Here is a 15,490-nt window from a genome sequence, read left to right on the forward strand (position 1 = left end):
CCTCCATCAATACCCACTAACCTCTATTTTACTCATGTTATAAGGCCTATAAGCTTTTAATTTATGACAGGGAAATGACAAATTGATTTTCCAGTTATTAATCCTAGTGACAGAGCCAGTTCCTAAAGCATTCCCGTTCCCTCTGAGTACAAAAGGGCACAGGGCCTTCAATCTAAGGGTTTCAATTGCCTCATCAGGCCTTTCTGAATTTCTGTTCACCAAACCAGGGTGCACATGTGGGGTGCCACAAAGAAGCCTGCAGTGATAAGTATTTCTCCCTGAAAATAGAACATAAATAGGAAACATTGTGCTCTCTGGCTGTCAGCTCACCTGCCTGATGAACATCCAGGAGGACCCAAATACAGACCAGGTCCCTGGAAGTGAGAATTTCTTGCTGGCACAAAGAAGAGATGAAACTTCTTGCAAATGAATTCCTGGTGCTGTATTTTAGCTTTGCACCTGGAGGCACAGCAGCAATTTAAAACAAGGGAATCTACCACAGGATGGAAAGGGCATAGCAGAAAAGCCCAAAGGAAAAGGGAAAAGGTGTTGGCAGTCACACAAATTCAAGAGCAAAAACAATTGCGGGGCTTAACTGCCTTGTTCCTGCTGAGCAAGCAAGTCTGAAGAGACAAATTCACCTATTTCCTTCCATTGTCTAGCCCTGAGAAAGGGCAAACTGCACATTTTAAGGGATGATTATGTCACATGTGGCCTGCCAGGCACCCTGGGTCTTGCTACCCTTAGCAAATGCCTGTGCAACAATCACTGCCTGCTCCTTGGGCTGCTGCTCCAGGAGCTGACAAGCATGAGAGCAGCACCATGGCCTGACAGGGGAGCTGGGGAGGCACTCGAGGAGCCCCACATTCAGCACAGCTTTGGGGTTCATACCTTCTGATGAACCACAGTCACCTGCAAGTGCAGCAGTGAGATCAGCTGGGCACCATGCCAGCTCCTCTCCCTGCCCTGAGACACGGCCTGTGCTCACCAGGGACCTCCTTTTAATTTCAAGCTGCTTAGCACAAGTTAGCTTATCACTCTCTGCGTCCTTGCTCCGCACCAGCAGGTCTCTGAGCACGATGCCCTGACCTTGACATTACTGACAGGGCTGCTGCTGTGCCCTCACAGGGCTTCAAGGGCTCCTCAGAGCTTGCTGCCTGCAAGGAAGAGTTCAGTGGGGCCAGGTTCTCCCCAGGACCCAGCAGTGGAGGCTGTCGGGCAGGGTCAAGGCTGATAGTGCCACCCTTTGATGCCCACCTTGAAGGAAAACCTCTCAGGTTTCCTTTGGAAGGGGCTTTAAGCTTAGATTGCATTCTGAAAAAGAAGTTTTAGAGGAGCAAATATATAGAGGAGCTACATATTGCATTCTGAAGAAAAAGTTTTAGAGGAGCAAATACCTCAGGGAATATCCCAGCAACATCCTAAGCGGGGTGCTTGGGCATGGATGCCCAGCACAGAGCAAGCTGCCTGCCTCCCTGTGGAGCCCAGAGCTCTCCTCATGCCAGATGCATTTGAATGAATCCTCTGGGGAGTGAGCCACGATGGATGGGCCACTGCTTAGAGAACACAGCAATAATGCAGCTATTCATTTATTTGTTAAGAGAATCGTAAAAATGACAGCTTCTACTTTATATCCACCCAGCCCCTCAGCGTGCACCAGGGACTGAATCACCAAAATCTCTGACAGCTGCTTTGTTCAGTGAAAATCAAACTACAAAGAAAGGGCCAGGACTCCTTCATCAATCAATTATAAGTGCAGTCTTTCAAGACAGCTACAGAGAGAGGTGTGAGGAAGGGGTGTTGGGAGAACAACTATGAAAAGCTCTCGTTTTCATTCCTCCTGCTCCAAGAAGTGTCAGAGCTCATTCTCCACACAAGAAATATTTGTCCACCAAGTCTCCCATGCATGTAGCAAAAAAACAATACATGAAAGTGCATTTCTAATGCCAGTTCTGGCCAAAAAAAAACCAAAAAAGAAGTACTGACTAACAGCAGTTGTTAGAAAATATGCTCCAGTTGGCACAAAACAGTAGTTGGATGAACTGTCATATTTTGTCAATTCATACAAGGAACCTCTTGCATGAATTTCAAAAGATCTCTAGAGAAAATGAATACTTGAGAGATGGGGAGAAAAGACATTTGTTGTCTTACTGTTGTCATAATGTTGTCTTACTTATTTTATTATTGAAAAATACTGAGCTGTCATAGACATATTATCTGCAGATAAAAGATGACATAAGGAAAAGTAAGTTAAAATTTCTCCCTAAAAAGATTTTTTCTTCCTTCTTGCTTAACACAACCTTCAGTTTAGCTAGGCAGATGCTGTGCTTCCTGACTTTCCTCCTTTTGGATTTCTGCACCATTGCACATAGCCAAAATACCATTTAATTGTTAAACAAGAATTCCTGCAAACATTTAAGAGGTCACAGCATCTGCTATTTTATATGGAACAATTCTGTTAATGTGGTGTGAGTAGCTGCTGTTAACTGAAACCTTGCCCTATTCCATTCATAATGCTATTTCCAAACTACATTAGAATACTTGTAAGATTGCAAAAAGGATGTGTTTGAATTAAGATGACACATCATTTTCCCAGTATCTTTACTAAGAAAGCATTGATTCAGTTTTCTCTGGGACGAAGCAGCATTCTCCTTGCTCCCCTCCTGACTTAATCTCACCTCTGAGCAAGATCTTGCTGTAACAATCAGTTTGTACCCATACATCTCACTATGCCACACTGAGCCAAGAATCACAACAGCTTTATCATTCTGAAGATGTCAGTAGAAGCCTGATTTGTTGTAGAATCATGAAACAAGTAGTCATGGGATGCTAACTGCAACATGAATTCATCTGGCTGGTGCCCTCCTTCTTTCCATCTTCCCTTTTCCATGTTCAGACTCACTGAATTTTGTGGAAGCAGTGTCTATCTGGTACCCAATGACATGAATGAAATGGTGCTTATGACCTACCAGGGAAAAAAATTATTCCTCTGACACCTTGCTGAGCAACTGCCATGCCACTGAGCATCAAATATGTAGCAAGAATGACCCCAAATTATCCCACAGTAGAATTAGACCAATGCATTTTTTAAATTTTTTTTTTTTTAATCAGCAAACCAAATTCAGGCAATTAGGAACACATCACAGACGACATTCCATTAGAAAGTGTTAAAAAAACCCCAACAACCCTGTCAAATTAGTTTTCTGAAGACATAAAGCTGAGTGAAATTATTAATAAGTTGTTAATAGAGGCCATCCTGTGGATTAGGCTTTTAGTACCTATTAAATCAAAGCTGTGAATAATTATGTATTCTTGTAGGTGTGTGTTCCTCCTCCGCTGAATTCACCTTTTCTAGATGTTTTTAAGCACAATAGTGACTAGGCAGCCAAATTTGCTCTCATCCTGAGTTTAAGTCTCATTTGACTTTGCCATCCTAACACCACTATTTCCCCTAAGCTTTAGGGGGGCAAAAAAAAAAAAAAAAAACCAAAAATCTGTAAACTACATAACTTGAGAGAGGTACTTCAGTACTTTGCCCAGTGCTGGTGCAGGGCAGCCAAGGAGTTCAGCTGCTACTGGACAATGTGGCAAAGAGACACAAAGCCAGCACAGTAATGTAAGAACAGTTAAAAAGAAAAAGCCAACTCCAGCAGTCCAGCATGGCAACCTCAGGGCTGTTATTCACATGAAACACGTTCTTCTTTCAAAGGGTTGAATTGCATTTGATTTTTGCTCCAATCAATAGCTGTTTCCACAGTTGCCACCACACCCTGCCAGGATCATGCTCCAGGTGCAGGACTGTTGGCTGGCCCAGGGACATGGAGAGGATGGGGCAGAAAGGGATGTGTTAACTGCATGAAGGTCCAGAGGGGCAGCTGTCATCTGGAACCCCTATTGCACAAGCTTATAAGATCTTATGTAGTGGACAATTGATTTCTTATAGAATACCTGTACAGAAGAGAAAATTAGCATTCAACCAGCCAGGACAAGAAATGAAATATGTGGCTGAGTGCAGTTAATCATGTAAGCCTCAGGACAGAGATCCATCAGATCTGCAAATGGGAGATTAATATGCTACTATAAGTCCACATATGCCAAATGCATTAAAATTTGTTCTAGCCACAGGAAACAGTCTGAGTGTACCTCATGAGAACAAAAAGATATAAAAAATTTGGAGATTTAAAGTCTCTTCCTGCCTCACAGGTTGAATTCCCAGATAATTTTGACTTCACATGCGATTTTCTGAAAGGCAGGTGGATTTTGAATCTCTGAGATGACTGGTGATTAATCAATGCTTGGATTGAAGCAAATGTAAAAAGATCTCTAGACTAAACAGTAAAAAAGTCTTATGCATCACTCTAGTATCTCCTTGTGCCAGTGATTGTCTTTTGGGATTGCTGCCTGTGGTTTCAAAGATATCATCAGGCACTGCTCCTGCCAGAACTATCAGAGAGAATCTGTCAGAATATTTAATTCTGAGCAAAAGAGAAGAGAACTTAGTTTGGCAGAGGAAGAAGGACACCATGTATCAATTCACTCACTCTTTCAACCAGAGATTTCTCCAACGGCGGAACACAGAGAAAGTGTAATTAAGACAACTAATATTGCCCCACTCCAGCAATGTCACCAGTTAATTAGATGGCTCCCATCAGATGATTAGGCAAACAAAGTTTCGATAGAAGTTATTGAGCACTCCATAATCAGTCATGCTAGGAACAGTGAGGAAAGATGACAGAAGAAGAAATCACTCTAGTAGTAAAAGGCTGCTGGGTTTTATTTCTGCTTATGATTTATTGTGTGGTTTTGGATTAACCACTAATCAGAAGGCTGAGTCCTGGGACAGGAGTTACTCACCTAGAGCTTGGATGGTCTAACTTTGTCTCCTTCCTCACCCTGCTGAGTCCCTGCATGACCTTCAGAGAGCCATGCAGACCCAGGCCAGTAATCAGCCACCGAAAGGAGTTGTCCACCCTGTCATGGGCAGAGCAGCTCTGAACAGAAATCAGCTCCCAGGGAAGTTTACAAATTAACATGCCAGTGGCTATAAACTGAAGGAATAATGAACTATGCAGAGGAATAGAGGTTTTAAGAACTGTCCTCTTAGCCTTGGGCTATGACTATGGGCTGTGCTGCACATACACACACCAGTCCTCTGGGGGCTGCACATTTCAAGTGTCTGCACAGTGATGCTATGGGGTGTTCCAGCCTGAAATGTGTGCCTTCCAGGGCTACTGTGCTTTAATGAAATTTAATTCAATTAAATTAAGGCTAGTGCCCTTTGATTTAAATTTTTGTAAATGTTAAATGGCAAATCTAGAAAAAGCAAATTATTCCTGCCTCTCTTCAAGATGCTCCAGAAATTTCAAGGTGCATGTCCTAACTTACAACTGCTGAGGGAGAAAACAGTCTATAGTTGTCCTGAGTGAACACTGTATTTTGTGTAACACCTCATCAAATTCCTGCCTTTCCTTGCAAAACAGATGGTTGGAATATGGTAGGATTTGGTCTTGTGCAATCAGCTAAAATCATCATAAATAATTTCTGCTGAGATGCAGTACATTTATCTCCATGTGATGCTGTCAGATGGAATCAGTGCTCTTAGCTTTTAAGAACAAAGCCTTCCCTTAGAATAGTATTACTGAGAAACTGAAAGAGTTTAGGAAGAAGTAATAAAGGATAAATTAAAAATCATTCTTGCAACTTCTGCGAAAACCAAGTAAGGGAAAAAAAGATTGTACTACTGTTGCTTCCAAAATGAAATTGGTGTGTCCTCATCACTCAAGCAGATACAACAGCTAGGAGCAGATATTGTATGCCAGTGGAAAGAATATATATTGCACACATAAAAGGCTGCAGCATAAATTTGAAGAAATATGGGGCTCCTTCATATAGGTAGGTCAAACTTTTCCCTCAAGCAGATAATTACAGGCTTGGGGTGAGTAAATCTTATTAGCCTCTCAGCACCTTATCTCCCTGCATAGAGACTGGTAGTAGATATATAGTAGATATATTCTATTGCAGTCACTTTCTGGATTGCACGTTAGACATTGCCTTGTGCAGTCCAGTCCTCACCATGGCCATCGTACTTCACAGTGGGATGGCCATGGATAGGTCACACCTGGGAACAGATGAAAACACGTTCTCGGATTTTGGAAGGGATGGATGTTAGAAATGGAGATGAGAAGCAAAAAGTTCAGTACACAGCCCCTCTGTTTGTAATATTGGTGAATTTCAACATCCCACTCAAATATTACAGTCTGGGCCCTTGTTTTTGAGGGAGCAGGGCAGGCTGGGGCAGCCCAGGCACCTCCGTAGAGATGGCAATGACCTCAGGCTGGGCTGGGCTGAAATGGGACTGCTGGGCCCTTGGGCAGGTTGGGGGAGCTGGTAACAGGCACTGAGGATTACTAGTGCCCTCAGATGCTGCCAGTATGGATATTTTACCATGAAACATTTGACTTGTGTTGCTTTACTCCAGTATTTACACCAAAACCTTAGGCAGGGAGTTGCAGGCTCTTGAGGATGACATATCCATGCTACTCACTGTGTCGTCCTCTGTGGGAGAAGAAAGGGGATGTATCTCTCATGACCCAGGTCAGGTTCCAAGCAGAGTAGCCAGGAGGAAGAGAAGGGCTCCTTGCTGTGTGATCCAAAGGGCCTGGACCTTTCATTAAAAAAGGAAGTCAAGAAAGAAAAGCCCATTAGGTATGATGTAGCTGTTTGCATGCCACACATCAAGTGCAAAGAACTTAAGCAACTTTTTTGACCATATGCAACAAGCACCAATTTTCAGCTACTTCTTGGTTGGTTCTTCCTTCCTGATACATGCATACAGAGGGACACAGGACAGTTGTGGCTTTACAGTGCAAAATCATCAAGAAAATTTGTCAAGTGTCATCTCACACTGATTCTAAGTTCTCTTTGACTTTTCTGTCCCCTAATTTGGGAGTTTTTTTTAAGTTCTGCTAGCACAAGGAGATTTTGTACATGGAACAGGCAAACATGTACCCAAATTGTGTTCAACAATACAATGCATCTCAAAGATTCTTTTTGTGATGTAAATACTACAGGCAAGTTCTGCACAAACCCACACTAACTCTGCAAGGCCATGATAACATTAGAGGTGTAAAGAGAAACAGTGTCTGGAATAACACACAAGATCAATGACCAAAGTGGAATTCTGCAAGCTTTGAAAGTACAAATTTTCCCTGTGAATGTTTAAGTTGGGTTTTCTGAAGGTATCAGGATCTTGGTCTTATTTTTGAGATCCTCAGAAGAAAGGTAGGATTTAAATGTCTAGAAATACAGGCAGGAAAAACTTGTGTTTGTGAGATTTGCTTGATGGAAAAAACCCCCAAATCTCTAGATTTCTGATTTCTCTACAGAAGCCATAAAGAAGGGCATATTTAAAAGAACAATAGTAGACAAAGTAAATGGCTGAAGTCTTGGGGAAAACACTACTTTGATTTTGTAAAAAAATTTACTTCCCACTTCCACCAAAGAAAAACTGGAAAAATTCAGAGGGACTTATCAGAAGCTTAAATACCAGGTGTCAGTTGTGCCCCATCTTGTTGTCAGTGCAATCTCATTTTTAGCACACTCTTGTAACTGAGTAACTATAACACAACCAAGAGAAAAATAACCACTTTTATGTAAGAGCTGTAACTCTCAGTCCTTGCTTAGAGCAATAATCTTCAAGATAAAAATGAACTTCACACACACTGTATTCTAAGATATTCTTGAGTGGCAATAAAAGAATATCCCTAATGGCTCAATTAAAGCTGGTCTCTATGCTAAGTTAAAGTGCCATAACTAAACACCCCCTTATTGTTGTCTAGAATGTGGATACACAGAATTTCAGGCCAGAGATTTGTGAAGGGAGGCAGCAAACCTGGTGCCCTGCCTGCAGCAGTCATTGATGAAGAGATAGGGAACCATGGAATAATCTTTATATTGGCTTTTCCTCCCTAACATCAAGACACGTCTTCCAGTAGCCCCTGATAAAGCTGGTTGTGGAAAATAATGTCAGGTTTTATTACAACAGTTAAAATAGCTGCTAAAAGCAGATTTTTTTCCTCTACAAATGTGCTTCACTTTGATGCTACTATAAAATAATAAAGAAAAGAAGAGTATTAATAAAAAATGAGCTCCTGAAGTAAGCTGGTTTTCAAAGCCATGTGTGTTTTTTCTCATGTGAGATGTCTGACCAATATCAATATCCCCATTATATAACATCTGTACCCAGTGCCTCTCCAAAAGAGGCAATAATTTGATATCCTGATCCCAGATCAGAGATCTGTGGGGCTCCTTTACCCCAAACAGACCCAAATGCCTGCAGGTGTCACTCATTTAGTGCTTGCAGAGAGCCAAGACCTTGTGCTGCAATCTTTTGAAAACGTCACAAAAACCTTAAAAACAGACCTGCTTTCCACCTCTGCTCCCATGGCAAAATAATCTGAGAGAAAGTCACCGAGGTGCATTTCTCTCCCTAATGCTTCAGTCACAGAATTTAAAATTAAATCTCCTCACCTTCCTTGACCAGCCTTACCTGGGAATCACTGCCACAGGATCAGCACCACAGCAAGCAGCTGCAGTGCTCCCAATTCCCTGGCACTTCTCACATTCCAAAAAATGCCTCTCCCTATTGCATTCTTCAGAATTCCTGCCTACCTCAGCCTCTGCTAAGGGGAAATGTTCCCACTGGAACCAATAAATGCAGTGAATTGAGATAAAAAATAAGATTGAACACCTGAGTAGAGAAGACAAGGCAGTCCAGGCACCTGAACCTTCCCTCAGCAGCAAGAGGTCAATAAGAGATAATGCAAAAAAATTAAAAGTTTTTCCTCCATTTTTAAGGAATGGAATGGATTCAGTCCAATTCATTTTAACCTTAGAACTTATTTTATCCCATATTCTTTGGGGTTAATTTTGGAACTTCATCTCAAATGATTTGTTTGGGCTATTGGTCTGAACTCGAAGACAAGAAGATTGTATCAGAAGTTATGAATCTTTCCCAATTAAGTTATCTTGCACGAAAGATGCTGGGTAAAAGGTTTTTGTATAGCCAAGAGGCCACTCTTCACAGTGAGGAATGATTTGATTTAAGCATCAGCTTTAGCTGGGAAAAGGAGAGACCTTTCCTCTTCCACCTTCAGGGCATTTTACATCGAGAAAGATAATAATGGGAGACCATTTCAGCTAAATAAATGCTTTTTGTGCAGCAAGGGCAATGCAAACACAGACCACAGTCTAGCCCTTTAACAAAATAAAGGTTTTTTTTTTTCCTCTCCAAAATAATTCAGTTTAAGCCAAAAGTCACTGAGGAAATGTATCTCCTTGTTTTTAGATATGCTAACCTCCAATTCCAGTTGTTTGTATCAGGGTACTCTGTCACTTGTCAAAAGTAACCCTAACCTTAAAAAAAAATTAATGGATTGGCAACTGGAAGCTGACAACTCCATTTTTAGTAGCCAGATGTATGCTGAGGTACTAGAGAGGTTTCTTTTATATTCCTGCCTGAAGACATACCAGGACCAAATCCTGGCCCTAGGTGCTCCATCACAGCAAGAAACATGCACCTGCAGAGAACATTTGACATTTCTGTTTTTTAAACTTGTGCAAAGGTATCTCCTTAGGGGATGTAAAATCCAGTCAGTTCACAAGGAGTTTTGGGGAAAAAAATAGAAAATGGTTTATGTGTGCTGAAGTTAAGCCTTAAGGCTACAAATTAATTAAATAAAATATTTATGTATTATTTTAATGAAAAATATCCCTTTAATAGAGCAAACTCTTGAGGTTCACATAAAATGGAACAACAAGAAAAGCTTTCCACATGAGTAATTTTTAAACAAACAAGATTTCCTCCCTTTTTTGTCTTCTCTGGAAGAAGGAATATCCCCAGCAATTAACATATGTAATTTTCTAATGGTTCATGTAGTGCAGAAATGTAAATGAATTTCTTACCAAAACACTCAAGCTTTCTTTAACCAAAAAATGATCTGCCACATAACCAAATATTGCTTATTTCTCCCTATGGATATTGCTTGATTACTCAGCTCTCTCACTGTGCTGAGCTGTATTATTTGCAGTTTCTCAGTGGTAAATCTGAGGTGACAGGCCAGCATGTACCTGTCCTCTAGATTTCAGAGTTGAAACAGATGTGTAATATAATATCTGAGATCAACATGCACTTTCAGCTACATCTACATCTAAAAAAAATCTCAAAATCCCTCGTGTTTGTTTGTGTGGAAATAAAAAATCAACATTATTAGAATTTTTTGGCTCTAATTTATAACAGCCATCAATAGAGTAGTTCCTAGTAATTATTACAATGATGTGTTTAGAAACAGTCACCATTATGATCTGGATTTTCCAGTCTCTGGGAAAGCCTGACATTTCAGAAAAGGTTATTCCAGTTCTAAGAAAAAGGTAGCGATTTTCCACAGAAAGGATATTACAACATTAAAATCTGGATTTTCCAGTCTCTGGGAAAGCCTGACATTTCAGAAAGGTTATTCCAGTTCTAAGTTAAAGGTAGCAATTTTCCACAGAGAGGATAATATGTGGTTATCTTTCCACTATTAACAAAAAGAAGGACTAAACTACTCAGAACCAAGGCAACTTCATTTGATTAAAACAAAAAATCTCGCAGAGAACTGACTGCCCCAGGTAAGGAAACCTCTGCAGACTTCTCCTGGGAGGCAGAGGCAGGCCAAAGGCATCCTTGGGAAGAGGCAGATCCAACACTGCAGGGTCCTGAAGCCAAGCACCTTGATCTTGCAAAAGAGCTCTCAGGACCCTGCCTTCAGTAAGACTGGGCTGGTGTGACCAGCAGGATGTTTGGGTTTGCCTCAGCTCAGCTGGAAGTGTACATTCCAGAGGCCTTGATAAAGGATTGCTGAGCTCCTAGCTCCACAGAAGCTCTTGGTTTCTTGGGTTTTTTTGGAGGATATCCTTCCATCCCTGACTAGAAAAAAGAATTCCCTCTCAAATTCACAACTGATCCTCACAATCACACTAACAGTACTCATGTCACTCAGAAGCTTTCATTTTCCCCCTCTTCCCATCTACAAACATACTCAGTTACCCATGAAAGTGCAAAAAACACATTAGATTGAGGTGACCAAGCAACACCAAACCCAAAAAACAGCCCGAGCAAATGCTTTGTGGATAATCCATACACTCAATCATGCTCATACAAATCACTGTCAAAATGAAATTTAGCAGTAACATTCAAATTCTGTTTATGGTCCTGATGGAGAGCAAGGCAGAGGGCAAGCTCTTTGCATGCAGTTTCTTGCTCTGAGTAGTTGCTGAGCTTTTTTTACATTAATAGGTGGATGTACTCCAGGGTTTTTTTCACTAGCCTTTTCTACAGTATGAAAACGTTCACTGACAGTCTGTCAAGTTTATCTTTTTCAGCTGGAAAATATATTTAATAATGCATTATGTTACAATGATTTTATGTCATACCCAAAGCCTGATGAGTGCAAATAAACTACAGCGTGTGTGTCACAAAAACTGTGCTGGATGGCTACAGAGAGGGAATTTGCATTTAGTGGGCTGCAGCAGACCTGTGGATGGTGAATTCAGCCTGCATGAGGCACAGGAGTGATCAACAATGCTGACTGGCAGGTGCCTGATGAGTAAATTTGGGAATAGCACACACTTCATGTACATAAAGCACCTGTCTCTAACAGCACTGTATTAACTCAACCACTGGGTTGTCCTTCTGACCCTGACTCTTTTTTTTCTTTTGTAAGCCTCATTTTAAATTTTCTTTTAAACCTTTATGTGGGCCATGTACTTTTTCCCATCTCCTTTTCAACCAGAATATTAATTTTTATTGAAAAAACCAAATTAAAATTTAAAATTTAAAATTTTCTTTTAAACCCTTTATGTTAGCCATATACTTTCCCTATCTCCCTTTCAACTGGAATATTACATTTTTATTGAAAAAAATTTTTAAAACTCTTAAAATTTTAAAATTTTCTTTTAAACCGTTTATGTGGGCCATGTACTTTTTCCCATCTCCTTTTCAATTGGAATATTAACTTTTTATTGAAAAAAAAATTTAAACTCTTAAAATTTTAAAATTTTCTTTTAAACCCTTTATGTTAGCCATGTATTTTCCTATCTCCTTTTCAACTGGAATATTAAATTTTATTAGAAAATGCCCAAATTAAAATTAAAAATTTTATTTTAAACCCTTTATGTTGGCCACGTACTTTTCCTATCTCCCTTTCAACTGGAATATTAACTTTTTATTGAAAAAAAAATTTAAAACTCTTAAAATTTTAAAATTTTCTTTTAAACTCTTTATGTTAGCCATGCACTTTTCCCCATCCCCTTTTCAACTGGAATATTAGTTTTTATTGAAAAAACCCAAATTAAAATTTAAAATTTTCTTTTAAACCCTTTATGTAAGTTATGTACTTTTTGCCATCTCCTTTTCAACTGGAATATCAACTTTTTATTGAAAAAACCCAAATTAAAATTTAAAATTTTCTTTTAAACCCTTTATGTTAGCCATATACTTTTCCTATCTCCCTTTCAACTGGAATATTAACTTTTTATTGAAAAAAAAAATTTAAAACTCTTAAAATTTTAAAATTTTCTTTTAAACTCTTTATGTAGCCATGCACTTTTTCCCATCCCCTTTTCAACTGGAATATTAACTTTTTATTGCAAAAACCCAAATGCATCATGACTGATTAATCAGCAAGTAGGTACTTCACAGCTCCATTCTTTTTCTACTGACAAGGCAGTTCCTCTGCCAAACATGACCCATAAACATTTATTGATGCAAGGAGAGAATGTGCTAAGTCTGGGAGATGTGGCCAGATCAGTGGAACCCTTGGATCTGGAGGAACACAAAACACCCAAACTGCAATTTGACCAAATCATTGCAATAGGGAAATATTAACTAGGTATAATGTGCTGCTGCTCATTACAGAAGAAATAATCCACATTTTCCATACAAAGAGCATTAAAATAAACCAATTAAGATGGCCAAGCTTATAATAACGAATACAGTTTAAAAATGTACTGCCACCTAGAGCATACTACTGCATCTCAGGTGCTCTGCAGCTGCCAAAGACCTGCCCAGTAAGACCCCACAAAACAGCCATGATTCACTGATAAAGAGCTCAGGGCCTCAATTACAGACCAGGCTAGGCATGGCTTAACTTGTTACTCACCTGTGTGCCCACAAGAAACCTTTAAAAACCCAACTGCAGGCTGAGTTTTGCTGTGATAATCTTTTACAGCACAATTAAGCACCTTTGTGGGCAGCCCAGAGAAAACAAAGGATTGAGTGTCAGTAATTGAACTGCTCTTAACCCTGGTTCAGGGCCTCAAAAGCTGAGGCTGCTGGCAGGGCTGTGTCAGGGATGTGCTGCTCTGGCTTGCCTAGTCTGCAGCTGAGCTAAACTGGGGGGAAAGCCCTGCAGCAGCAAAGCTCCATGGGCAAACACATCTTCTGAATTTTGGATGCTTGCTCTTTGTATCAGCTTTTAGACATTTCAGGGCCACAGCTGGAAAAGGAGTACTGGGGTAGTGATTTTGTAGGGCTGTGGTATTTCAACACAGGGCAATACTTGCCTTGTCCTTGAACTCATAACAAATGCATCTGAATTACTGACCAGATATGCAGTGGAAACCAAAAGGAATCATGTTTAGCTGTTTCCTGCAGCACAGACAGACCTCCAGACACTGCAAACAGTAGAAAAAATGCCAGATAAAAATCTGCAGAATTGGTTACCTGTCTACTCAGACACACTATAGTACTTTAGGTTGCAGATATCTGAACTTTTTCTGTACATGTGGAAATAAAGCGACCCTTCCACTGTCATCTGGGCTATTTGTAAGCTGTAGCTTAGAAAAACTTCCAAAGAAACAACTGAGAGACAGAATTAATGTCTGGTATGTGTGTCAACATTAGATAATTCCTCCATTCATGGTCATTGAGAGCCTGCTGCACTGGCCCCCTCCTTTAGGTGTTCTTCATCCAAAGGATTTTTGAGCAGTTGCTCATCAGTATGAGTATTTTATATATTTATATATTTATACACACACACACACACCCCAGACCATACCAAAATGATCTCTGTGCTGGTATATCTGCTATACCAGGATGGTTCTCATCTTCCACACCTGGGGTCCTGATCCCACATACTGCCAATGTTCATCTCTCTGCATGTCTTGTCTTACCTCTCTGCACTCTGTGCTTTCCCCTGCTCTGTACCCAGCTAACATAACCTCTACAACCACAGTGGCCAGACTTTCAAGCAAAAGAAATTGTTGTTTTGACAGCGTTTTAATAATTCATTACACACACTGACTTCAAACCATTTAGTGCCTTCACCTTGGGTTTCTGCATAGCTACACAGACACCCAGATGGAGTCTCATCAGATCAGCACACTTCCTATATAATTTTAAATAGTGGGGTTAAAGAGGTAGAAAGAAACAAACCCAGAAACAACCCCCTGCTCTTTATACACATAAAGCCTTTTTTGTGCTACATTGACTGCATTCTAAATCAGTATATACACACTAACTCATACCACTGAACAGTTATCACTTTAACACAACTGCAGATATTTAGGTATTCAGTGGCCCACACCCCTGCAAATTTTAATACAAGCTCATCTTTTTTCTCGACATCTGCATTTTAAATCTGTGTCTCATGCTTTAAGATGTGGCATTCAGTGCTCACTTATTTTCAGCTCTGTGCTTCTTGTCAGTGGACAAAACACATCCCAAAACTCCTCAAACATTTAAATGCTGGAGAAATTAGTATTTGAAGGTTTTGAAAGATCTGAATCTTTGGTCTGCAGGAAGGCTTTCACCCTCAGAGCAGGCAGCCTGCATCACCTTGTAAAGACTTCTTTGATCAGGATGAAAAAGGCAGTAATTCACTTCTCCTCCCACACTTTCATGCCATGTCAGTACCTCTGGCTCTGGAGACACTCGTAATGAAGTTTAGGGAACATTTATTTTTCCTTTCATAGACAGCATCTAAATGCCTCCACTCTCTGTCAAAGCCATCCTCAGTCACACATGACCTGAGCATTTACAACCCTCTCTTTTACTGCACTGCAGCACTGAGCTTGGATAGCAGGGACAGAGGAAACACAGTTCACTTTCACACACCTATTACATATCAAGGGAAAACCTAACTTTTATTCACTGCAGTTTAAAGGTCCAAGTTCAGCCTGAGCTAATTTGGGAAGTGTCTTTACTTTGGTCCACCTGATTTGTCTGGATTTGCCTGGGGATCCTCCTTCCCTGTAGCCCATAATACTGCTACACATATCTCTTTCTTTGTGCGGAAAAAAAAGGCAAGAAAAAAAGCATTTTGAAGGTGTGCACAATCCTTCTTCCTCAAAGAGTGTGGGAGTATGCCCAGAACAGTCTCTGGCATAAACCCACCTTAGGTGCAAGCTGCCTGTGTTTTGCTGCCTGGAACCATTCAATAATGCCAGGAGG

General features: G+C 40.4%; 1 protein-coding gene across 2 annotated transcripts in view; it reads right to left on the bottom strand.

The window, feature by feature from the left end:
- Positions 1-15,490, bottom strand: part of ALK (ALK receptor tyrosine kinase) — a 306,734-nt gene that overhangs the window by 218,010 nt on the left and 73,234 nt on the right. For both annotated transcript variants that reach the window (XM_058020712.1, XM_058020710.1), the window contains exon 2: positions 6,545-6,664. In XM_058020712.1, coding sequence (XP_057876695.1) covers positions 6,545-6,664 — 120 coding nt within the window. The remainder of the gene's footprint in view (positions 1-6,544; positions 6,665-15,490) is intronic.

The sequence above is a fragment of the Melospiza georgiana genome, chromosome 3, assembly GCF_028018845.1.
Source record: "Melospiza georgiana isolate bMelGeo1 chromosome 3, bMelGeo1.pri, whole genome shotgun sequence".
Taxonomy (NCBI): domain Eukaryota; kingdom Metazoa; phylum Chordata; class Aves; order Passeriformes; family Passerellidae; genus Melospiza; species Melospiza georgiana.